Source organism: Sus scrofa, chromosome 6, assembly GCF_054392235.1.
Source record: "Sus scrofa isolate SSC_HxYL_T2T_F1_AM1 chromosome 6, Sscrofa_HxYL_maternal_Yorkshire_Landrace_v2.0, whole genome shotgun sequence".
NCBI lineage: Eukaryota > Metazoa > Chordata > Mammalia > Artiodactyla > Suidae > Sus > Sus scrofa.
This window is the reverse complement of record NC_139388.1, coordinates 163,151,613-163,175,863: the sequence shown is the minus strand read 5'-3', so window position 1 is coordinate 163,175,863 and position 24,251 is coordinate 163,151,613. Positions and strand designations below refer to the sequence as shown.

The 24,251-nt window shown below is 56.0% G+C and overlaps 1 protein-coding gene across 4 annotated transcripts in view; it reads right to left on the bottom strand.

Annotated features, from left to right (window-relative positions):
- GLIS1 (GLIS family zinc finger 1) overlaps positions 1-24,251 on the bottom strand; it is a 225,235-nt gene that overhangs the window by 20,930 nt on the left and 180,054 nt on the right. For all 4 annotated transcript variants that reach the window (XR_014808280.1, XR_014808281.1, XM_084965083.1 and 1 more), the window contains one exon: positions 3,052-3,213. Coding sequence is in view for 2 of the 4 variants with exons in the window: in XM_084965083.1 (XP_084821209.1) it covers positions 3,052-3,213 (162 nt within the window). In the remaining 2 variants the exon portion in view is untranslated. The remainder of the gene's footprint in view (positions 1-3,051; positions 3,214-24,251) is intronic.

The following is a 24,251-nucleotide window of genomic DNA, read 5'->3' as shown; positions in this document are numbered from 1 at the left end:
CCAGGCCCCGTCCCGTGAGGATGCTGATACAAATCCACACGCTTTGGCCAAAAAAGCAAACAAACAGAGCTCCGTGTGTGCAGGCGCACTCGCCTGGAAAGAGGGCACAAGGCCCATCTCTGTGTTTGTTTTTCCAGGGCCTGACGTGTGTAGGACATTCCTCCAGCCCAGCTCCCCCAAGAGCCCTCAGGAGACCCCGAGGCTGTCCCAAGCAGCAGCCAAGCCCCAGCCTGGAGTCATCACATCGGCTCCGGAGCCTCGATGACAGGAGGACCCCCGAGGTGGCCGCTCTGAGGACAGCACCTCAAAGAGCCCTCCGGCTCCGTGCTCAGGATCAGCTCCTCTCCTGCTGAGCCCTCCCGACTCGCGGGCACCAAGCTCAGCACTTGCCACCCACCTCTCCCTTCAGTCTCTCACCCACCCTGTAAAAAGCATCCCCACTTCATGGATGGGGAAATCGAGGCCGATGCTCTGGCCGAGATCTCGCGGTGAGTCAGAGTGCCCGTGACACTCTGCCAGGGTGCCCCCTCTCTTCTGTGGCCCTGAACGGTCCAGGGAAGTGGGCAAAGGAGAGGTTATCACCCCCACCTTCCCTCTGAGGAAACTGAAGGCAGGACAGAGAGTCTGCAGTGGCCAGGACTTGAACCCCTCACGGAGTGCCCGGGACATGGCGGAATTTGGTCCACGTTCAGTCAGCGAGTCACACGTCAGGAAAGGAAGGGCTGGAGTTTGCTGTGCAGACTCTGCATCTGGCCTCCACACCTGTTGCCTCAACTGACCCCCATCCTTCTCTAGGGTGGGTGTTTGAGGAAACTGAGGCCCAGAGAGGCCAGGGGGCATTCCTCGGACCTCCGGGACCAGGTAGGGGCCAGGGTCAGAACCTGGGCTACTTCTCCCCCCTCCGTTCTGCTGCTTTCCTGCCCATGGAGAGAATCCCACCTTCTCTGGTGCCCGAGGGAAGCTGGGGCCACGAATGGGTCACTCTGGAAAACAAGGCCCAGCCTGCGTGGGGCTGACCCGCTGGGCCTGAGCCTCCGGCGCTGGGAAAGCAAGCTAGCCACGCGGAGTGCCCGCTGCGTTTCCCTGAGGCTGGCACGAGGCAGGCCGGGCTTGGCGGCTGCACCGCCCCCGGCTTCACCCAGACCTTCTGGGGAGATGCAGGCTGAGATAACTCTGTGGGCTCATTCTGGGCCTGACCTGACCCAGCCCTCGGAGCTCTGTTCACACACCCAGTGGGGGCCAGAGGCCTGTTGCTTTGGGGCTGGGTCCAGGAAATGCAGTCAGGACAAGGGAGGAAGGGGGTAAGTCAGGGTAGGTGACCCCTAGATGCCTGGAGGGACATGGCTCAGGCCTGGGGGAGAGGGCGGAGAGAGGGTTGATGCTGTTGTGGCTCCGAGAGCCGTAACCAGGGTGCCAGGGCACAAACCCTGCCTCTCAGGGCCGGCACTGGGTGCCAAGAGCCCCAAGGGCTGCGCATGTGAGAAGGTCACGAAGGCAAAAGGACTTGTCAGCATACCTCCTCACTTCATGTCCCCAACCCTGTGACAGTGAGACCTGAGAGCGGAGGGGTGGGGACAGGGGTGGGACTCCAGCTGGGGGCAGGGCTCTTCCTTCCTAGCCTGTCCCCTGGGCCCTTCTTCCTGGCAGTAGGGGGCTGACACGCTCCAAGGGGCACTGGACGTGGAGTCAGGCAGGCTGGGTGTGCGTCCCCGCCCCCACTTACCGGCTATGTGATGGTCAATGACTCCATCTCTGAGTCTCAGCTTCTTTGCAAAAAGGGGACAGGCCCCTACCTTGTGGTTTGTCACCAGGATTAAACTGGGGAAGGGTGTGTATGATCTTAGAGGAGAGGGCAGCCTTGTCGAACATTCTGCCCAGTGCCTGACCTGGGCCCAGACTTGTCTTCCCTGCTATTTTCCACCCCTCCCTCCCCCATCTTTTTTAGATCTTGGTTTCCCAGCTAACAAAGCCCAGGGGGCCTGCAGCTCTGACCTCTGCTGTTTTGTGAGCTGTCTGGCCGCCAACTTACCCTGGAGGGCTCAGTTGCCTCCTGGGCCTCTGTTTCCTCATCTGGACGTCTGGGTACTGGACAGGCAGGGCTGGAAGGCCACTCAGGTCTCCCAGCCCCACACCATTCAATCCCCCAAACATGTGCGTGAAGAGCAGAGACACAGGCCAGTGGCCCAGACGGGGAGTCTGGCTCTGGACCTGAATCTTGCTGTACCTGGGGGCCAGGGTCCTCCCAGGCGGGGTGCACCCCCCTCACACAGGCCCTGTGAGACTGGGGTGAGGCCCAGCTCTGAGTCAGCTCTGTCACCTTCCCGCTGAGGAGGCAGGGAGCCTCCCAGACGCCTGCCTCCCCCATCCATCAAATGGGCTAGGGACCCCCTGACTGGCAGGGTCAGGGTGGGATGGGGGGAGCCGACCTTCTAAGAAGGGGTCTGTTAAGTGCTGACATCTGAATGCACAGGAGACAGGGCTGCGGGTTGTCCAGGGCAACGAGATGGACACGGGGCAAGGGGCCCAGTCACAATTCCAGGGGCCTGGAGCCTCAGGCCCTGCTCACCTCGGCCTTGCCCACTGTGCCCAGGAGACAGAGAATGGCCCCAGAGAGCCTCTGGCCTGTCTCCACGGGAGGTGTGGGTGGGAAGAGCAGGAGAGGATGCAGAATGTGAGCTCGCCCTCTCAGTGGGGACAGGCAAGGATGCTAGTGCCCAGGCTTGTGTATCTGGGCTAAGGCAGTGGTTCTCAACCAGCGGACAGTGAAAGCACAAGGCCCTCTTCCTAGGATTTCTGACAATGTCAAGACATTTTTGGTTGGGAAGGGGGACATTATTCCTGTCTAATGGGTAGAGCCAGCGACACTGCTAAACACCCTCTTGTGATGACAGTACTTCTCTCTCCCCCAAAGAACCATCCTGCCCAAAATGTGAACAGGGCTCCAGGGTGAAGGCAGGGCTTCTGGGGGGAGCCAGCTGCCACCGCACCTCAGCAAGCGGGCAGTGTGCACGCCCCCCACCCTCCACCCTCGGCCTCTGCCCTCAGGCCTACCGTGTCGAGGTGGGTACGCTGGTGCTTGGCACGGTCACTGGAGTTGCTGAAGGCCTTCTGACAGCCTGGGTGCTGGCACAGGTATGGCTTCTCGCCCGTGTGGCTCCGCAGGTGGATCTTGAGGTTCTCCAGCCGCGAGAAGGCCTTGCTGCAGCCTTCAAACTGCGGGAGAGGCTGGTGAGGGGTGCTCTGCAGCCCCTGGAGGGTCCACCACCCAGCCTGGAAACGGCCCAGCATTCCCTGCCCCCACCCCCCGCCCCGGTCCTGCCCGAGACCTCCAGGTGCCCCAGTTTAACTCCCCATGGAGTGTTCAGGGTCCAGACTCTATCTGGGAAGCCCTGATGGATCTGAACTTAGAAATGGCCCCCAGGGCTGGAGGAAAAAAGGGGTCTTTCCCTCTGTGGCTCTGGACACATCTGCCCCCACCCCGCAGTGGTATCTAGAAACGTCATGACGCTCTAATGGTAGCACATCCTTGAATGGATAGGATGCAGGTACATATCTAGTGCACACATTCCTGGATCTGGAGCCCAACACCTGGATTTGAGTCGGGCTCTGTCCCAGTGAGGCTTTGGGCAGTGCCCTTGGCCTCCCTATGCCTTATTTCCTTGCCTACAGACTTAAGAGTGTCTGGCCATTACGCGGGACTGATAGAAAGGCCCCAAGGGGCAGGACACTGACCGTCAAAGGGCTTTGCATTTGGAACTCAGCATCCACACGGACTACAGTAAACTCAATGTCTGGTTTCTCATTTGGCCATTTATCTATTCAATGCCCACCAGGCCCCAGGCTGGGCAGGTAGCATGCAGTGGGCAAAGCACAGACTGAGGCCCCTGGTCAGGATCGGGGTAGATAGACAGCAATGAGCAATGCTGATCACGGCAGCCTCTGCCCACTCCCATCTCTCTCCAGAATCCTCTAACTTCAAAGTCCTCTGTCCCACAGCTACCCCAGGAGGTCTGATATAGGAACGGGACTCTGCTGGTCCCCTCTAAAGCCCTATGAGGCTGGCATTCAGCCTCCACACCTTCTGGCCCCTCCTGACTCCCCACCAGAGGCTTGCGACAGCAGGGGTTTGCCAGGCAATTCCAAGCCTTTGTTCACGAAAGGCACTCAGTAAGGGACATCCTGTCTCAACAGTCCATGCCATCTCCCTTCAGCCTTCAAAGTCCAGCTTGAACGCTGCCCAGCGAGCATTCCCTGGTCCTGGTGGGACGGGCTACCTCTTCCGTCTTCTCCCCACAGTGCTTGCCATGGGCAGGAGGGGGAACCTGCCCTGGCTCACACCTGCTCTGTCCGTCCAGGCGTGGGGCTGCGTGTTTAACCCCATGACCGCCGTGAGGGGTGTACCCTCAACAGCCCCACCTCTGAGACGGAGGCTTCCTGGGGTGATCACAGGGTTGGGACAGGATGCAGCCCATGTCTGGGGCTAAAGCCCAGGTGGTTCCTCTGTGCCTGCTGCCTCCCTGGGCAGGTGGGCGGGGGAGGGGACCCTTAAGAAAGAAGAGATTGGAGGAGGGCCGGCTCCCTGTCCCAAGCCATGGGTTCCCTGGCCGGGGCAGACGAGAGGACAAGGATCTACACTTGATGACCAGGAGGGCTGGGTTCCCTCGGCACCTCTCCCTTGAAGGCCCGGCCACCACCACAGGTCGGCTCTGCTAGGGCTGGTCCAAGGCAAGCCGCCCGCAGCTGGGTTTTAGAAGCTGTTCCACTTCCTATTTCCAGATGTTATGCCTTTCCCGTGCATCAAAACCAGAAGGAAATCCTGTTTGGGGAGTAAATAGGCCACAAGACACCCCCCCGCCCCACCCGCCGCTCTCCTGCAAGGCCTTGGCCAAGTTCATCCACAGGGAGATGGAGCAGCGGCTGAAGCCGGCAGCCTCTCGGCCCCCAGCCAGTCCCTTTGTTCTTCCCTGTCCCGTGCTGGGAGGGTGGACGGACCTCTGAGGCAGAGGAGCTACGACTCACGTGCAGCGTGCTGCTGCTGACTTTGGATGGGTTGGCCGGTCTCTGGAGATCCATCCATCACCCCCCATCCCAGGTCTGCACGCCCGTCTGGCCAGCCTTCCATCCCAGCACAGTTGCTCCCCCACGCCTTGGTTTGGCCTGCACCCCTCCTGGGACACCTTCCCTTCCAACTCGCTGACAATTTAATTCGTACATTTTTCAAAAGTCTGGGATCTGCCGCTTGGTCTTTACGGTCTTCCAATACGGCCGGACACCTCCCCCATCGGCGTCCGCCCTACTCTGCAGCCGCACGGGAGTGATGAGACCCTGAACGAGTGGGGAACTTCCATGCCCCCAGGCCTGCTGGCGCTGTTCCCTTGGAAAGGAACACGGTTCCTTCCTTGGCTCACTTAGCAAACGTGGTGCTCAAGCACTACCTCCTTTGAAAAGCCTTTCCCAACCTCCCGGCTCCTCCTCGGTCCACACTCTGAGCTGGCGGGGAGAAGGTTTTCACTGCACCTCCACTACCCTCCCTCCACGTCTCCAGGCTGAGGCTTTGGGCTGGGCTGGCATCGCACTCATGGGGCAAAGGTGGGTTAGCAAGGTGATCCAATGGAGGTAAAAACAGGGGTTCTGTGCCTCGAGGTGCACATGCCTCCCTCCAGGGTTCATCATGGTACCCACACCTGTGCACCTGCCCAGGCTGTGCCTGCGTATGCCAGCCCAGCTGCTCGCCCCCACCCCCCTGAAACTTCCCAGAGCCGAGTCCCAGGCTTGGGTATAACAAGCAAGCAGCCCAGGGCACCGTGATGGGGGCGCTGTCCCTCAAGGTAGAACCAGAGGTAGCAGCAGGTGGAGAAGAGATGCTGACTCATCAGAATAGGTTCGGGAAGAGGATGCTGCAGGACCCCTGGCAGAGCCACACCCCCATCAGGGCAGACTCCCAGGGCCTTGAGGGTACACGGGCTTGGCTTGCAGATGCCTGTCAAGCCCCCAGGGCTTCTCCTTCAACAATCCCAGAGATGGGCTAACAGAGACAAAGAGAAGAGGACAAGGATCTTGCAGGCTCAGCACCCGTGTGCTCACTCTGCTAGGTAGGCCTGGTACTGTCCCTGCTGGGATCGCATATCCTCTCCACTCCTCAGGGCAAATGTTCCTCTCCAACTGTCAAGAGCCGAGGCTGGGGGCGCAGAGACACAGCACAGCACTTTACAGCCATGGACCCTGATGTGGGATGACCCGGGTTTGTGTCTTGACAGCTCCACCTGAGAGTGATCTCAGGCGAGTCCCTTCAATTCTTCAGCCCTGGTTTCCTCATCTGTCAAACAGGGCGCGTTCTACCAACTCCAGGGGGGTGGTTGTGAGGACCGCACAGGAAGTGGTCATTTAGGTACCAGGTTCCTGCTCAATATCGTCATGGTAGCCATCACTCAGGGTCACAGGGCAGGTACGTAGTGGAGTGGCATTCTGCCTGAGGTGGCAATGCCTGGGCCACCTGTCCCTCTGCAGCGCTGGAAGAGTGTGTGTATGTGTGTGTGCACGCGCATGTGTGACATCCCACTGGCCATGGTGAGCTCCCAAGTGCCCCCATGTCCTGGTTCTACTTCTCACTCCTTATCCCTCATCTCACTCTCCATCTTCCTCCCGCAGCCTGATATCCGGACTAACAGTCTCAGCACACCCTGGGTTCTCCAGCCCTTGGCTCCATCATATATATCAAGGGGGTATTGGCCTGGGGCCTGGGAAAGCAGCTGCCCCAGCACCTCTTGTGATAGGGGGGTCACCCCACGGCTTTGCTGGCTCCATCTCTGAGGACAGGGACCCTGGACAGGTCTGCTCACCCACCGACCCCCACATCTGTATCCCGGGAAGCCAGGACCTAGCATGGCTCACACAATGGGGGAAGGGCCTGGTTTTGGAATCGTAGAGCTGGGGCATGTGAGCTTCTCCTGAGCCCCTCTCTGCTGCCTTACAGCTGGCAGCCCCTGAGGCCCCTCCCGCTCTAATGCTTTATGAATCTATTTCTCAGCTGTAAATCTAACCAGGTCACCCCTGCTCAGGACCCTCCAGGGCCCACTGCACCTTCTGACATCTGGTCAACCTCCTCAGCCTGGCATTCAAGGCCCTCCACAGTCTGGTGTGTCAGAGCCTGGGAGGAAGGGTCCAAACGTGGAAAATAGATGGCCCTGTGATCTTGGCAAGTCAGTGCCCTCCCTTTGGCTCAGAGTCTTTCTCTGTAAAATGAAGATGTGAGAAACCAGTTCAGCGTTGTTGTGGCAGTGGGGCAATACATAGATTCATATGTCACATAGGACACACTCTGAAAATGTCATCACTATGATTAGGGTGGTGGTGGTGGTGGTTACGCCTGTCTTGCCCTCAGGGAGGACACCAGTGTGGGTCAGGTTTTACTGACCTGGAAATAAAGAGCAAGGGGCCCTGGCTGATGTGTTGCCATTGATTGGTCTGGCCCTAAAACTCTTCCCACGCCAAGCCCGTAGAACAGTCTCTGGGTACCTCCAAGAGAGTGAGATAGCCTTTGGGATGGGAATGGCTTGAAGGGACCCCATGCATGGACTGTGGGGGTTGGGAGGGCAGCAGGAAGAGGTGCCCCACCACTGTCGTGCTGGGGGTGGGGGAGGGTAACAAATGCTGCCAGAATGGAAACCTGGATCTTGTTGGGGCAGAAATAGAGCCAACAGGCACATCCTAGGCTTTGGGTCTCGGTTCCCCTGAGCGGGTAAAGGATGGATTCTAAGGCAATGCTATGGTGACCCAAGGGTAAAAAGATGCTTCCATGGGGTCTGCACCCCAGGAATACACATTATTATTATTATTATTATTTTTACTTTTTAGGAAGACTGACATTTCTCCCGCAACACCCCAGTGTCCGGAGGGTCTAGGGCAGATTTTGTCCCGGGCAAACCCCTCCTTCCTGCCCTCATTGTCCGGGTATCAAACGTGCAGAGCAGACCTTCTGGGACAAACCACCCCCATTGCAACGGGGCAATAAGGGGGAACTGCGCCCACTGTGCCAGAGGGCACCAAGCCTGGGCTCAGGTGCAATCAGAACTGTCATCTCTTCTAGAAAGAAGTGGCCCATCCATCTTCAACATAAGGTAACACATCAGACAAACCCCCAGCTCTGAAGTCCCTCGTGTGCCCCATCCACCCCCAGCTTTCTCACACCCCCATCACTGCTCACTCGTATCCCCATCACTTGTCATGAATCCGCCCAACCTCCCATCCACTCACTTCTTGGATTCACGCATTCATACATGAATCTTTTTGCAGCTGTTTCATAGCTTCCTGCTTCACTCAGCTGCCCCTGGGTGTAGCTGGGAGCATGCTGGGAGCTGAGACCTCAGGGCCACAAAGACCACAAAAGACATGTAACTACAAACGAAAGAGAAGGTATTCAGCCCTAAGAAGGGGCTGGTCTCCAGAGACTTCCAGCTAGGGGAGCCTAAGGGGTCGCTAAAGCATTCGCGGAGGAGCTGGGACTTGATATCTGGGCAGGGTTTGGAGAAACAGGGTGAAGGACACAGGGAGACTGGGAGGGGTGGTAAAAGTTCTGGAAACAGCTAAGAATCTGCTAAATTGGAATGAAAGGGAGTGGAAGAAGGACATATAGAAATCGGAGTTTTGAGGGTCCCTGCATTCAAACCCATGGAGTGGTGACACAATCTGGAGCAGGCAAGTTTGGGGATTTTTGGATCCCAAGCTTCCAGAGAAATCAGGTTGTGTCATCACTGATGCGGGGCTGCCTGTGGAGCAGAAGGAGGCCATTGACTTGGGGAACTCTGGTGCCTGAGCCGGAAACATATTCCCTCCTCCCTGGTCCCTGCATCCAACGAGCTGCCAAGCCAGAGAAAGGCCACCTGTTAAACATCTTTCCTGTCCGCCCACTGCCCTGGTCCACACCCCCTGCACCGCTTGCCCAGGTGACGGCAGCAGCCATCCTGCCTCCCACCCCTCCCCTCCCAACTCTTTCCCACATGATATCCAGCATCCAGAACAAAGCCTTCAGCCTGTATAGGTCTGTTTGAGTGTCTCTCCCCCCAACATCCTCCACGGGGCCTGTTGTCTCCCGAGTACAGATCCTCACCCCAGCATTCTGGGGGGTGTGACCTGGCCCCAGTAATGGCTTGGTGATGCCTGTGCCCACCGCCCCCCCCCCCCACTGTGTTTCAGCATCAAAGTGGCCTGGGTGCCCATCCGCACTTTCCAGCTGATGACTTTGGGCAAGTTCATTTCGCCTTCCAGAGCTCAGAGTCCTCATTTGTAAATGGGGGCATCAGCTGAGTACACCTGAGTACATGGCAGATGCCCCTGTGAGCCACAAGGCACACGCAGCATCCTGTGGCCCAGAGCCCTGATGCCAACCAGGTGCACACAGAGAATTACCCGGGCACTTTTTATTCAGGATGAATTTGAAAATACACCAGCTCACATGACCAAACACAACAGATTTATGGGGCCAGAAACAAAGGTTCACATGCCATGTGCAACAGAGAGGGTTGTTACTGTGCATAAGGGGTGCACGGAGAGGGAACAAGGAACAGAAGGGATATCTAACTGTCTAAAAAGTCCTAAGAATGAGGAGTTCCCGTCGTGGCTCAGTGGTTAACGAATCCAACTAGGAACCATGAGGTTGCGGGTTTGATCCCTGGCCTTGCTCAGCAGGTTAAGGATCCGGCATTGCCATGAGCTGTGGAGTAGGTCACAGATGCTGCTCGGATCCCGCATTGCTGTGGCTGTGGCGTAGGCTGATGGCTACAGCTCCGATTGGACCCCTAGCCTGGGAATCTCCATATGCTGTGGGAGCGGCCCTAGAAAAGGCAAAAAGACAAAAAAAAAAAAAAAAAAATCTGAGAATGAGAGGTTTTTTCTTACTAGAATGAATTAATATTAATATGTGTACTATGATGAAAGTGGGGGAATTCAGAATGATGTAAGTGACTGGGTGACAGCCTCTCAGTCACCTGCCAGGGGCAGGGGCTGTGTGTGTTCTGTGTGGTGTGCCATTTAACCTGACAGCATCCTCTTCTGGCAAGGCTCCTTCCTAGCCCCACTCTGCAGATGAGGACACTGAGGCCCAGAAAAGCAACCTCACTGGCTCCAGGTCACACAGCCAGGAAGGGGCAGAGCTGGGATAGGATCTTGGGTCTGGCTGACGTGCAAGTCTGTTCGTATGTGTCCCTAACTGCTCTGGCCACGGCCTCCGGGACCCCTACAGAAAGCACCCCGCACAGGCTGGCACTTGGGAATCTATGACCATGATTTCCACCGGGGAGCGCTCACACCCTGGCTTCCCTTCCCAGGCAAAACCTGGCCCAGCCCTGGATGCAGAGCCGAGGCTGGGAAAGGGGGACGCCCACCTTCCTCCCGGAGCCTCCGAGAGGAGCTGCCATCCCATGAAAAGGAAAGCCGGGGCGACACAGCGGAGAAGAGCAAGTCCGCCGAGGCAGCGCACAGAGCCTTGAAAGGCCCAGTTCCCACATGTGGGGCGTGTTACAAAAGAAGATTCAAATAACGGGGAAAATACCCCGGGAACCGTGAAGCCCTGGACCATCTGGAGTTTTATAGTAACAGGCAGGGGAAAATCAGAACCTAATTGAAAAAAGTCCGCTGCAATCCATTACCGCTGCATGCAGCTCACAGAACCAAGGGCAGGAGATGAAAGACGCAGAGGAGCCGTCCTGGCAGCTGGGGAGGGGGCACCATCCTCCCGGCCAGGCCAAGCCCGGGGACCCTCCAGACTCTGGCTGGGGGAGGGAGAGGACACTGGGTCCGACGTCAGAACCTGCAGGGCTGGGCATTCCCCACTCCGCAAGCTGCCCTCTCTGAGCCTTTCCCGCATCTGTCAAAGGGCCAAGCAGGGTCATTCAGGGCGGCCCCCGTACTGGGCCCTGGGGGAGGATTGGGAGCCCCATTTCCTATGACATGCGGGACTGTGCCACAGGCCAAAGGCCGCAAAGTCACACAGACAGAAGTTTGTGCCGGGGTGCCCCCCCACCCCAATGGCCAGGGCAAGTTATGTCCCGTCCCCACCCTCACTCTCCTCTCTAAAATGGGGCCACCACAAACAGCTGCTGTCCATGCCGAGCACAGGAACTGGCACACAGCGGGTACCTCAGCAACGTCAAGTTTCCTCCCTACGGCTGACAGGGTCCAAGGAGGGGGAGGCCCCTTTTCTCACGCTCTGGCTAAGGATCTGGACACAAAGGGCAAGGAGGGGGATCAGGGCACACGGGTGGGGTGGGGGGAGGAAATGCCTCCAGTTTTGGCATTTGCCAGTGACTTGCTTCTAAACAAACACATTTCTGGTTTAAGGGTAAAATATATTGGGTTACAACAGTCTGGCAGGCCATTCGGGGATCAACTTCACATTTTCGTACAAACTTTTAACCTACTTTACAACAGTGATTTGGATGGGAGAGCTGCGTGGTGCCAGAGCCTTCTTCAAGATGTCAAGTAACTCTGTGCTTGGCCAGCTGGCACGGCCGGCCAGCCGGGAGCTGAGGTCCAGCCCTCAGTCCGCACCCTAGGAGGGGGACGCAGCCCTGCAGTCCCTGTCCTCTGAACCCCGTGGGGTTTCCACAGGGGTCTTCTCAGGGCCTGGGAGGGGAGGGCCCCAGGCTGGACTGTGCTCTGGGAGGGGAGGGTCCAGCCTTGGGCCCCTGGTACCTGCTGAGCGAAGGCATGAACGGGCAGATGGGAGCAGGAGGGAAACTATGACGGTAACAGCCCTAAACACCATCTCACCAGTCCCCTTAGGCCAGCATGACAAGCCCCTTTGTCACAGAGGTGGGCAGCGAGGCCCAGGGAGTTTCTGTGAGAGGGACCCAGCTGGTGAGGGATGGAGCCTGGGTTTGCCGGCAGCGCCCCTGTTCTGGGGCTGCTCCTGTCCTAGGCAGCCAGGATTGAGGGATGCCATGTGCTCCCAGGCCAGCATCTCCCAGCTCTCCAGGCCTTCATAACCATCACAAGAAGCTGGAGGCACACAAGAGACAGGCCGCAGCCCCCCCTGCCAGAGCCGGGGGCAGATTGTGCCTGCCCTTGGCAGGGGATTCACAAGCTAGCGGGGCGGGGGAGGGGGAGCTATAGATTCCCCCTTGCTTCCTCACCAGGACTGCACTGGAGGCTCTGGGCTGGGTCCTTCTCCAGCAGGAATTCCTTGTCTGGGCAAGAAACCGGCTCCTGTTCCCAGCCAGTGAGGGCCAAGGGTCAGGCCCCCTTCCCAGGGCATGCATGCATGCGTGCGTGCAGAGCCCCCCTGGAGTAGCGGGTGCACGGGGAGGTGGAGCCTGCTCACCAGGTGGCCAGCGGGATCCAGGGCTCCCTGTGCTGAGCTATGGACATCGTCTGAGGGGTGGAGAAGGGCTCAGCTCTCGGCCAGGGCCCAGCAGAAGGCAGACTGCACAGAAGGGCACACATACACACCACCAGCCCCAGACCAGAAATGCAGACACATACTCTGACACCTCTCCTGCCAAGCTAGCAACATGTCAAAGAGACAGAACCCCAGGACACCAACACACAGCACACATGCACACACATACCACGACTCATGCCACACACACAGGGAGGCACACACACAATTCGACCCAAGGACTCCCAAGCCTCAGACCTCACCACAAGCACAAACATACAAAGTCCTGGGCTCCAGATACCCTGACACAGCCCCACATACAGCACAGGCAGAGACTGGCTCATACACCAGAACATAGATGGCCTCACGGTGGCTTGTGTGTGCACAGGAGGGACATTCACCCGAGACAACAGATAGCGGACACTTCCAAGAGGCTAGGGGATACAGACATGTCCTCACACCAGTATCTCGAGACCCAACACAGCCCGACCCATGGACGGTCAGGCTCCCACACATCTCTCCCTGGCTCCAGGGCACCCAGGAGATGGCGCTGAGGCTGCAGGTGGGAAGAGCCAGCCAAATGCGTGGTATCTTCTGACCTTCTCAGGGCAGCTGGCCTGGCTTGGCTTGGGGGAGGTTACACGTGGCGGGGGAGCACCCCCAGGCAGAACTGCAGGCCCCCCTTCGGCCCCGCCGACCTCCAGCCCGGTGCCCCCTCCCCCTTCCCCAGCTCCAGCCGCAGGCCTCTGCCCACGTGGTGTCCTCTGAGGGTCCAGCCCTCCCTGCCCTTTTCGGCTTGGTCAGGCCCCCCGCCCCCTGCCCCAGTGCCCCCCAGTCCTCCCCATTCCTGCCCTTCTCGCTCTGCCTGGCTGCCATCCCGGGGCTGCCTGTGTCTCACTGCTCCCCCTCTGTGCAGATCCCCACACCCCCTGGGTCTGGCCGGGTGCCAGCCTGGCCTCTCATCCCCAGGAGGGGAGGCAGGCAGGAGGGGGAGCCGGCTCCCTCCACGGACTGACCTAGAAGCAGAAGCACCCGGTCCATTTGCTGAGGAGACACACCTTTCCAGGTGGGTCAATGTCTGACCCAAAGAGCTGGGGGTGAGGCTGGTGAGCGCTGCCCCGGGACCAGGAGACAGGGGAACTGCGAGGAGCAAAGGGCTTCTCTCCAGCCTCATCCCCCTGCCAGATAAGCTTGTGCCTGCAGCCTGGGCAGGTTGTCTCCCCACCCCAGCACGGTCTGGGGCTCAGGTCCAGTTCTTCCTCTTCCTGGCCCCCGAGAGCCTCAGTATGCTCCCCACGAATGGGTGACACTCCTGGCCTTAGGAGCCCATCATGCACATCAGGGTGTGGCCTTGATACGGGGCTCAGGACAGGGGCTCAGAAGACGTTAGTCCTCTTTTTGGCTCCTCTCCTGAACTCCAAGAAGACACAACAGAGTCCATGATGTAAAAAACATTAGGATCTAAAGGCCTGATTCCAGCCCTGGCTACTGTGTGACATTAAACCAGTCACCTGCCCTCCTTAGGGCCACCTGTAGGTGGCAGCTACATTAATTAAGTCCCAGACAACTCACAGCATCCTGGGGCTGCTTGAGGGTAAAGGAGATCCAAGGCATTCTATGCATCTCCTGAAAGAAAACTTCGGGTCTGGTCAGTGGGAATCAAGACAATTGTACAACAGGCAAAGCTCCCGCCTGAGGCTGGTGAGGGAAGAGCGGGGGGCGGGGGGGGGGCGGGGAATCACCTGCCCCTTGTGCACCTGGGGCTCAGCTCCCATCAGGAATGTTCTATGAGGCTCTGGGCGCCTTGGGAGGGAGCAGGGGCAGGGCTGGGGGGTGTAGCTCTAGGGTAGTGGGGCCTGTGGAGTTGTGGTGGGGGCGGGGGGTGGGGGTGAGGTCACAGAGGGCTGTGCTTGGTCAGGAGGGAGCCCTACTGGAAGGAGGTGAGTGATGCCCCACCCCACGTTCGCAGGAACGACCAGGCGACTGCATGTTCATCCGTGCTGCTCAAAGGGTACAAGATGGTTCCTAAGTTACCTTGAGGGACATCCAAGCATCCAAGGATTTAAATTGGGTTGGACTTGACACCTGGGGCCCAGCAGGATAAACAGGCCAGGATGACCTGCCTCAGCATCATCGCCGCTCTCCTACTCAACCGCCCACCACAGATCCACTGGGAAGCTCCCAAGGGACTGAGCCTATGATGGCAACTTGGGGCCATTCCCTGAATGGGGCCACGTGACCCCACATCGCATGCTTCTTCACTGATCAAACCCAGTTCCTAGATTCACTGGTCATGGTGGATGGCAGGAATGGTGGCAGCCCAGCTCTCACACTGGAGCTGGTGAAGGAAGATCAGTTGCCATTAGGAACCCATTACACAAACAAACAAATGAAAGCCACCCTATGGAAGGGATGAGAAGCTGGGAAGAGACAGGTCAAACTTTTCCAGTGGCCAAATGCCTCAGTCTGTAGGACACCTCTCTTCCCTGGTCCTACCAGCATCACCGCAATCACACCAGAAGCACGACCAGGGCTCCCAGGCTCAGGATGAGGGCTCCCAGGCTCACTCTGGGGCTTTTTGGCAGTTGGTAGCCGCTGCTGATGCCCCCAACCCGCAAGTGACCCACTGTGCCAAAGACATCCAGCTGTAAGCTGGGCACCTAGCCACAGAGGTGTCCCCTGGGCCAGGCGTCCTGGGAAAATCCCTTTTCCTGCTGAGCCTCAGTTCTTATCTGTCAAATGTGTTTGTAGGAATAGCGCTGAGCCTCCACGCAAGGGCCTCGGGAGGCGATAACTTAGCAGAAAGCAGAGCAGACAGGAGCCAGTCCCTGGCTTTTGGGTTTCAAAATCTCAGGGCCGAATGGAAAGAACTCTGAACACAGGGATGAGTCACACATAGTTAATATTTCAGATGATTTTCTGCCATGAACCCATCTTAGAGTGCCCAGCACAGGGCCTGGCACACAGTGGGGTTGCATGAATATCTGCTAATGAAGGAAAGGAGTGTGGGGCAGGGCTGGGAGCCCCCCACATCAGTGGAGGCCAGGAGAAGCCTGGTTGGGAGGACGGGCAGAGCTCCTTGCATTCCCAGCCCTGGAAAATGCTCTGGCTGGAAAAGGGACACCGGAGGAAAAGCAAGATGCGGGGGGTGGTGGTGGCAGGGCTCCCTCAAAGTGGGACCTGGTGTGCTATTGCACCCCCAGCTAGGCTTGTGGGGCCGCCTAGCAGGGCTCCTCCCAGGTGGGCTGAACCCCCCCATCATGGGCAGGGCTCCAGATGTCTCCAGAGGTCCCAGACCCAGAGGTCGAGCCCACACGGCCCTGAGCAGCCTTTCAGGTGGGCTCTGACCAAAGGCGGGGCGGGGTGCTGGACGGCTCAGCAGGTGCCAGCATGAGAAATGACTCTGGGGACCCCTTGGTTCAGTACTGGGGCAGGGATTTGTGGACTGCCTGAGAAGTGTTACCTAGCCTGGCGGGTGGTGGGGGAGGGGGGAAGACACACTCAGAACAGGAAGGGAGTTCAAGGACAATTTTTTTTTCTCTTATACTCAAGTCTGTGGACTTCCAATTCAGACCTGACATAACTAATACGGAGACCATTGTCTGCCTTGTCATGGGAATGTGGAAAAAACAGAAGGGAGGAAAACTGCCCCTTCAGGGGGCATCTCTGAGTCTGTGCGGCCTGTGTGGCCCCCTTTCTGGGCACTGCCCTCTGTGCTGTTCAGGGCACCCTGCACAGAAGGTGCTCTGTCGCCCTCTTTCCCGGAAAGCCTGGATGCAGGTGCCCAGGGAGTAGGGGCGGCAACAGGACTGAAGCCAGGGCTGTCTGATGCCAAAGCTCTGTCGCTGTTGTCACATGGTGTTCCACTGAATTCAGACTGGTCTTCAGACTTAGGAAACATTAGGCCAGTTTCTAGAAATCACTAGAAACAAAGAATTAAATGGAAAAGAACAAGGCTGGCAATAATGGCGGCCACACCGTTTTTCGCATCCCCTGAGATTGTGGATTCCCCTTAAAAGGCCAATTCTCCAGATGTTCAGCCCAACACAGGCTGGAGAGTTCTAGAAGAGTCTGGGGGAGGCATCCCACCCCTACCTGCCTGGGTGCCTGGGGGTCTGGAAGGGACGTGTGCCTTCCCCGGGGCCAGCCAGGCCGCCTGACTCTCATGGGACCCTTCTGTCCCTTGAGCAGGGGACCCTGGGGTCACCACACGAAAGAACGACCAAGTGAACTGAAAAAAAATTACAACCATATGACAGAGCAGGAAGGGGTCCTTAAGGAGGGACATGCTGAGAACCCGTGGGGGGGGTGGGCAGGGCCCCGCCCAGATGCCTGGCTGCGCAGCCCGACGCAGGGGGACACCTGGAACTCATTAGCATTATGTCAGGAATAATGTCAAATTAAAACATTTAGCTTTGGCTTCTAAAATGAAGGAGGACAAAAAGAGAAGGATGCCATTGTGCTGAGCCACTCAGCTATGACTTGGGCACCAATCATTTACAGGGAAAAAAATCGCTGCCTTGTGCTTGGGCCCAGCTGGCACCCTTGAGCTGCCAGCGGGGGCTGAGGACTGAGAGCTGAGTCCCCAGTTCCCGTCCTGGGCGCAGCACGTTGGGAGCCTGGGAGGGTGGGAGGGCCGGGGGTCCAGGGGAGGCCTTCTGACCACTCTCTCCCCATGGCAGCACCAGGCATAGGCCCGTCCTGCCTCCCTCCTCACTGGCCTGTCTCCACCCTGGCCTCTGCCCCCGAACCCAACTCTACCCTGCAGCCAGAGAAATTCCTCAGTTGCAAGCCTTCCCATGTCATGGCCCAAAACCCATCCATGGCTCCCTACTGCTTTCAGGATACAACCCGGGGCCCTTAGCCTGGCATGTCCAGCTTCCCACCATCTGACTCTGCGGGCCTTCCGGCTGTGGCTGGCTCCCCACACTCCCTTCTCCCTTTTTGGTCTCCACTTAACACTGACTATTTGGGCTTGGAAATTTATACCTCCGTGCCCTTGCACAGGCTGTTCCCTCAGCCTGGAATTCCCTCTGGTGCCAGGGCTCAGCTCCAGTGGTGGCTCCTCTGCAGAGGCTCTGGGGCAGATCCTGGGCTGGACTCATCTCTAGGACCCCCCTGGCCCAGGGGTAAAAGCAAGGCGGCTGGGCCTGGCTTCGTGGGAACCTGAGGCTCACACGACATCAGGACTGGCTGGCCCTCAGAGGTCCGTGTGTTATAGGTAGGAACATAGAGACAGTTCAGAGAGGGTATGGCTGCCCCTGCCACCAACTGTGGCCTCCCTGGATTCTTAGGGCATGCTCATTCTGGGGTGGAGAGTGCTCTGGAGTCATTCAGGCACAAGTTAAAATCCTGACTCACTCCACCTAACCTTTCTGGGAGTCAGCATCTTCGTTGGCCTTTCGAGGATGGAAATGATGGAGACTCAGCCCCGGACATGGTTCTGACCCTGCCCAACACCAGCAGCAACCCCCTGAGCAGACAGAGAAACTGAGGTCCGAGGCTACAGAGGACAGGGGGTCAGTGACAGGATGGAGACGGAGGCTCCCGGATCCAGGAAGGCAGGGTTCACAAAGCCTGACTCGTTCAGTGGCACGAGACAGCAGATGGCAGTTCATTTGCTTCCTCACTCGTGCGTCAGCCAAGGGCACGTGGCGAGGTGTCCAAAATACACGACCGTGACGGAAGCAAGTTACCAAACAGCACGTCTAGCATGAGTCCATTCTAGTAGAGAGTGTAATTATCACACATGGAGAGAAAGGTCTGGAAAAGCACTCTAAAATGTTAAATAGGTGATTTCTGAGTGCTGTAGATGGAGGTAATGTTTCCTTTTCTGGTTTTTTGTTAGTGTTTTTTTTCTTTTTAGGGCTGCACCTATGGTATATGGAAGTTCGCAGGCTAGGGGTTGAATTGGAGCTACAGCTGCCAGCCTACGCCACAGCCACAGCAATGCCAGATCCAAGCCGTGTCTGTGACCTACACCACAGCTCATGGCAACGCCAGATGCCTCACCCACTGAGCGAAGCCAGGGATCAAACCCGCATCTTCATGGATACTAGTCAGGATCATATCCCGCTGAGCCATGACGGGAGCTCCTTTTTTTATGCTTTATGCTCTACTTTCTACCTTCTTAATTCTGCCCGTGGCTTTGGGTGAGTTGCCCCACGTAACAGGACCTGGGGATATGCCCACCCTCAACATGGAGCCAGAAATGTCTGAGTCTGGTCTGGACTGGCCATGTGCTCCCGCTCCCATCCTAGGTGGTGTGGGTGAAGGACTTCCCTCTAAACTCAGCTTCCACGCAAACCCGCAGGAACAGCATGGTCCCCTCCAGAGGGGATCTGAGGGTGCAGGAAGACATGGACAGCAACCAACCTTCCAAACAGCTAGGGACACGGCCCAGGATGATGACGGCTGTGTGTCTGCGTCAGGGAACCCGCCCCCGCCCTGTGGGATGCACCGAGGAATGCCTTCTCATGGAGTGACGTCGCCAAGCTGTTTTCCACGTGGTGACCAGCGATGACCGAGGCATCTCAGGAGACAGAGTGACCACTTAAGAAACCAGTGGACACAAATGTGCTCACTCCTAGGGCAGGTCTGAGCTGCAGGCCTGCAGTGGGGAGGGCGAGGCTGTGTTTTGCTCCCCGGCAGTGGCCAGAGCACCACGGAGGAGTGAATGCGCCTTCACCCCCCTGCTCTGCGGCCTCAGCCTGGCGTCTGGGACTGGTCTCTGTGCCAGCTGGCTGGGCTGAGGGCTGCACGGCAGGCAGAACATGGTTCCAGTCCCAGCCCCGCCGCTGACCGACCCCTACCCTTAGGCAAGTTGCTTAGCCTCTCTGGTCCAGAGCTGTCTTCTGGAAAACAGTTAACACTCCTTCCTTGCAGGTTTACTGTAAGGGCTAAATGAGATAAGAGGCCGCACGGGATCTATGATTTCTTCCTCCTACAGGTGAATCAATAATTATCTCAGGAGTTCCTGTCGTGGCTCAGTGGTTAATGAACCTGGCTGGTATTCATGAAGACGAAGGTTCGATCCCTGGCCTTGCTCAGTGGGTGAAGGATCTGGCATTGCCGTGAGCTGTGGTGTAGGTCACAGATGCCGCTTGGATCCCAAGTTGCTGTGGCTGTGGTATAGGCCAGCAGCTATAGCTCTGATTGGACCCCTAGCCTGGGAACCTCTATATGCCACAGGAGAGAGCCTAGAAAAGGCAAAAAGACAAAAAAACAAACAAACAAAACTACTACATCATGTAGGAAAAAACCCAAATGCCAATAGGTGATGAATAACTAAACAAAAATGGTGTATTCATACAATTGAGTACTATTTGGCCATAAAAAGGAAAGAAATACTGATACATTCTACGACATGGACAAACTTTGAAAACATTATAGTAAGTGCAAGACGCCAGACAGAACACCACGCACTGTATGGTTCCATTTATATGAAATGCCCACGGGAGACAAATCCAAAGAGACAGAAAGTAGATTAACGGTTGCCAGGGGCTTGGTGGAAAGGAAAATGGTAATGTCTTCTAATAGGTACAGGGGTTTTTTTGGGGGGAAGGACAGTGATTAAAATGTTCTGGAATTAGATCATGACAATGGTTTCACACTTTGTGAATCTATGCAAAACACTGATTTATACTCTTTAAAAGGATGAATCTTGCGAGTCTCATTTCAATAAAAAGTTAAAAGAGAGAGACACACACGACAGGACCTCCCACCTCTGGTTACGCCCCCCACCCTGCCCAGCACTACTGTACACCGGGGATGTGTGTCATTCTCCATGCAGCCTGCACGGATGTGCCTCTGCTCCCATCACTTTTTACCCTGAATGCCTTTCTCCTGCCACTTCGCCTGGCAAAATCCTGCTCATCTTCCAACCAAGCGTCAGACATGTGCCACCTCTTCCAGGGAGCCTTCCCTGATTCCCCTACTGTTACAGCTATGCTCCCCTCGGGTCCCACAGTCCTGTGCTTCCCTCATCACAGCCCAGGACTCAGGATTTTTTTTTTGTCTTTTTGCTATTTCTTGGGCCGCTCCTGCGGCATATGGAGATTCCCAGGCTAGGGGTCCAATCAGAGCTGTAGCCACCGGCCTACGCCAGAGCCACAGCAACGCGGGATCTGAGCCGCATTTGCAACCTACACCACAGCTCACGGCAACGCCGGATCGTTAACCCACTGAGCAAGGGCAGGGACCGAACCCGCAACCCCATGGTTCCTAGTCGGATTCGTTAACCACTGCGGCACGACGGGAACTCCAGGACTCAGGATTTTAACTGTCGCCTCCGGGTCCCTCTCTCCCACCATGGGGGGTGTGAGTCAGACCTAGGTTGGTGCTGGTCCCATGGAAGGGCCTCTCCCCCTGGGCCTAGCAGTGGACGGTACTCACAGCAGGGGCTCAGGGCATGTTCACTGACTGAAACAATCTGCTCCGTCGGGACTGGTCACCCACGTTCCATCCCACCCCTGGGTAACGAGAGCAAGGTTCTTTATTTAAATCACAGAAGGTCTGATCGGCACAGGCATTAGAATAAGTCTGCCCACTTTCCAGATGGGGAGACTGAGGCTGGGGAAGGGGAAGAGACTGGCTCAAGTCAATGGAGTTACCAAGACAGGGAGCCCAAGCTTCAGACTCTCAGCCCAGGGCTCCCTGACCTTTGGCCTCAGGGGCACTTTGCTCCTCACACTGAGAAAAAAGGCAGCAGCTCCAAGCTCAATGTGGGCCGAGGCCCCTCCATCTCCTCCTACACCTGCAGAGAACGAGCGCTGGACTCCTGGGTCCTGAGCCCTACGCCACCATTGACCGCCTGCTCCTGCCTTTCATGGATGGAAGGTGTTGCTTATTTCTATAAGGTCCCATTTCTCAGGTCCTGGCCCAGGCAACTCCCCCCACAACCCATTCAGCTCCCAGAACCTCACCAGCAGCAGAGCCGCCGGTGTACCCCACAGTTCCCCTCAAACTTGGACCATAAGGGTTCTGCTTCAGAACCCATCTGCTAACTGTGTGCAGCACAATGGCTTTTAATCATCTTTGGAATGACTGTACATTCTGGAACACAGACTCGGGGAACCGGGCTCAGACTGGGTCTGACAAATTCTATTTGTCTGCCTCTCCCTCCGTGCAAGCCAAGCCAGGCTGCCAGAGGTTACCGGAGCAGAATGATGGTCATTTCTCAATAGAAATAAATGTTTCATAAAGTCTATTTCCATTTTCCTCAAGGAGCCAGGAGCAGCCCAAAGAGGTCCAACTCGAGAGCCTCTTTGTGGGGGAGCAGCAGGGAGGACTTTTGTTTTCTTATAAATCTATGCTCATTGTGTTTTCCATGTTTTCTGCAACAAGCATAAAAAACTTTTACAAATATTTATTTTTAAAATCTCGAGAACAGAATCCTTCTGCTTCTCTGACTCCTCCCTGCTGGCTTGTCTCTCTCGTTTCGTCTTTGCTCAGGGGCGGATTCCGTTGAACACGGGCCGAATCTCCCCCTTGAGCGGCCGAGATCTAATTAGACCCTGGGTCTGCTGGCTTTACCTTCTCAGCAATCCCACCTTTTAAAGATGACTCATGTCCAAGGCCACCCCAGCAGTCCCTGGCTGATCAGGACCTGAATGCAATGCACTTGCTCTTTTCAGCTTTGCCACCTCCCCTGGCTGGGCCTCAGTCAGCCGTCTGGAGAACAAAGGGGTCGGGGGGGGGGGGGCGGGGGGGAGACGGTCTCTCAGGCCCCTCTGGCTCTGGCCTGCCACAGCCGTGTGTACCCCAGGCATCCGAAGGCGGGGCTCAGGGGTGAGTTCTGAGGGCCTCCTTGCTCACACCAACGCTGGACTTTGACCTTTCCAACAAAAGGCTCTGTCTGTGCATGTCCCTAATGGGAGAACTAGGGTCTGCATGCAGCACTGAGTAGGTGTTTTTCTGCCAGACCTTTGGCATGCTGCCATGGGCACTGCCATGTCCTTCATGGGTGGGGGCATGGGGGGGCTTCTCAGGGCAGTAAGGGGCAGGGGAAGAGGGTCCCACGCTTATGCCCACGATTTCTGCTCATCCCGTGACAACACTGTCAGGCTAAATCTGTCCCAGCTCAGGCTCCTACCATTTGGCCACACTGCCTTTCACGGCGACCACAGTTCTGGGCCTGGCTTCAGGGGACAGGCCTGTATGAGTTCAGAAGTTGCTGACCTGCTCTGGCAAGGTGACGATTAGATGGCCTCTGCCCCGTGAAAGCAAACCAGGAGGAGTGTCAAGGGTGGGCTGGATTTTCTGGGCAATGTCATGCTGTGTATCTGCTTTCCCATGGTCTTCCATGAGCCTTTGGTAAGTTTTTTTTTTGTTGTTGTTGTTTTTTTTTAACAGCTCTGTTACGATGTAATTCAAATAACCATAAAATCAATCCATTTGAAGTACACAGTTCAGTGGTGTTGAAGTATATTCACAGGGTTGTGCAGCTATTACCACAATCAAATTTAGAACTTTTTCATCACTTCCAAAGAGAACCCCATACCCATTAGCAGTCATTCCTCCCTCTCCGTAACCCACGGCAACCACGAATCTACTTTCTATTTCTATAGATCTGCCTATTTTGGAAACTGCATGTAACTAGGATCATCCAGTATGGGGTCCTTTGTGACTGGCTGCTCTTGCTTAGCATGTTTTCAAGGTTCATTCATTTTGGAGCATGGATCAGTATCTCATTCTTTTTCATGGCTAAATAATATTCCATTTTATTGACGCACCACATTTTATTCATGTCATTTATTTCTAGGTTGCTTCCACTCTTTAGCTACCATGAATATCGCTGCTACAAACATTCAGGTACAAAATTTTGTGAAGACCTATGTTTTCACTTATTTTGGGTATACACTGAGGAGCCAAACTGCTAGATCACACAGTAAGTCTATGTTTAATTGAGGAACTGCCAGACTGTTTTCCAAAGCAGCTGCTGCATCCCATCATCAGTGCATGAGGGTTCCAATTGGTCTACGTCCTTGTCAACACGTGTTATTGCCCATCTTTTTCATTCCAGCCATCCTAGAAGGTGTGAGGGGGTATCTCATTATGATGCTGATTTGCATCTCCCTGATGGCTAATGATGCAGAGTATTTCTTTATGCGTTTTTGGTCATCTGTATATCTTCTTTGGAGAAATGCCTATTTAAGTCCTTTGCCCATTATTTCCCCCATTTTAGAAAGTTTTATTGAGGATAGTTGATTTACAATGTGATAATTTCTGCTGTACAGAAAAGTGTTTCAGCTACACATATACACACCTTCATCCTTTTTCAAACTCTTTTCCCATATAGAACACCACAGAATATTGCCTTTGTCCATTTCTAATTTAGGTTATTTATTTTTTTCTGTCTTTTTAGGGCTGCACCCGTGGCATATGGAAGTTCCCAGGCTAGGGGTTGAATTGGAGCTGTAGCTGCCGGCCTACACCACAGCCACAGCAACACCAGATGCTGGATCCTTAACCCACTGAGCAAGGCCAGGGATCGAACCGGTGTCCTTATGGTTACTAGTCAGATTCGTTTCTGCTGAGCCATGATGGGAAATCCTATCTTTTTCATTACTGAACTCTAAGATTTCTTAATATATGCTGGATGCAAGTCCCTTATCAGAAACGTGATTGCAAAAGTAAAGTCATTTTTGAGCTGAAACAATAGCAGCTAACATTTACTGGGCCCTGTTTCAAGTGCTTTACACATTATGAGTGTTTTAATCCTGACAATAATTCCATGAGATAGCGTATTATTATTGTTGTTGTTGTTGTTGTTCACATTACAGAGGTGTAAACAGTCACAGAGCAGTATCCTGCTCCAGTCACGCATCTAGGAAGGGGCAAAGGAGAAGCTCTGAGGCATTAAGGGAAGGTCACGGCC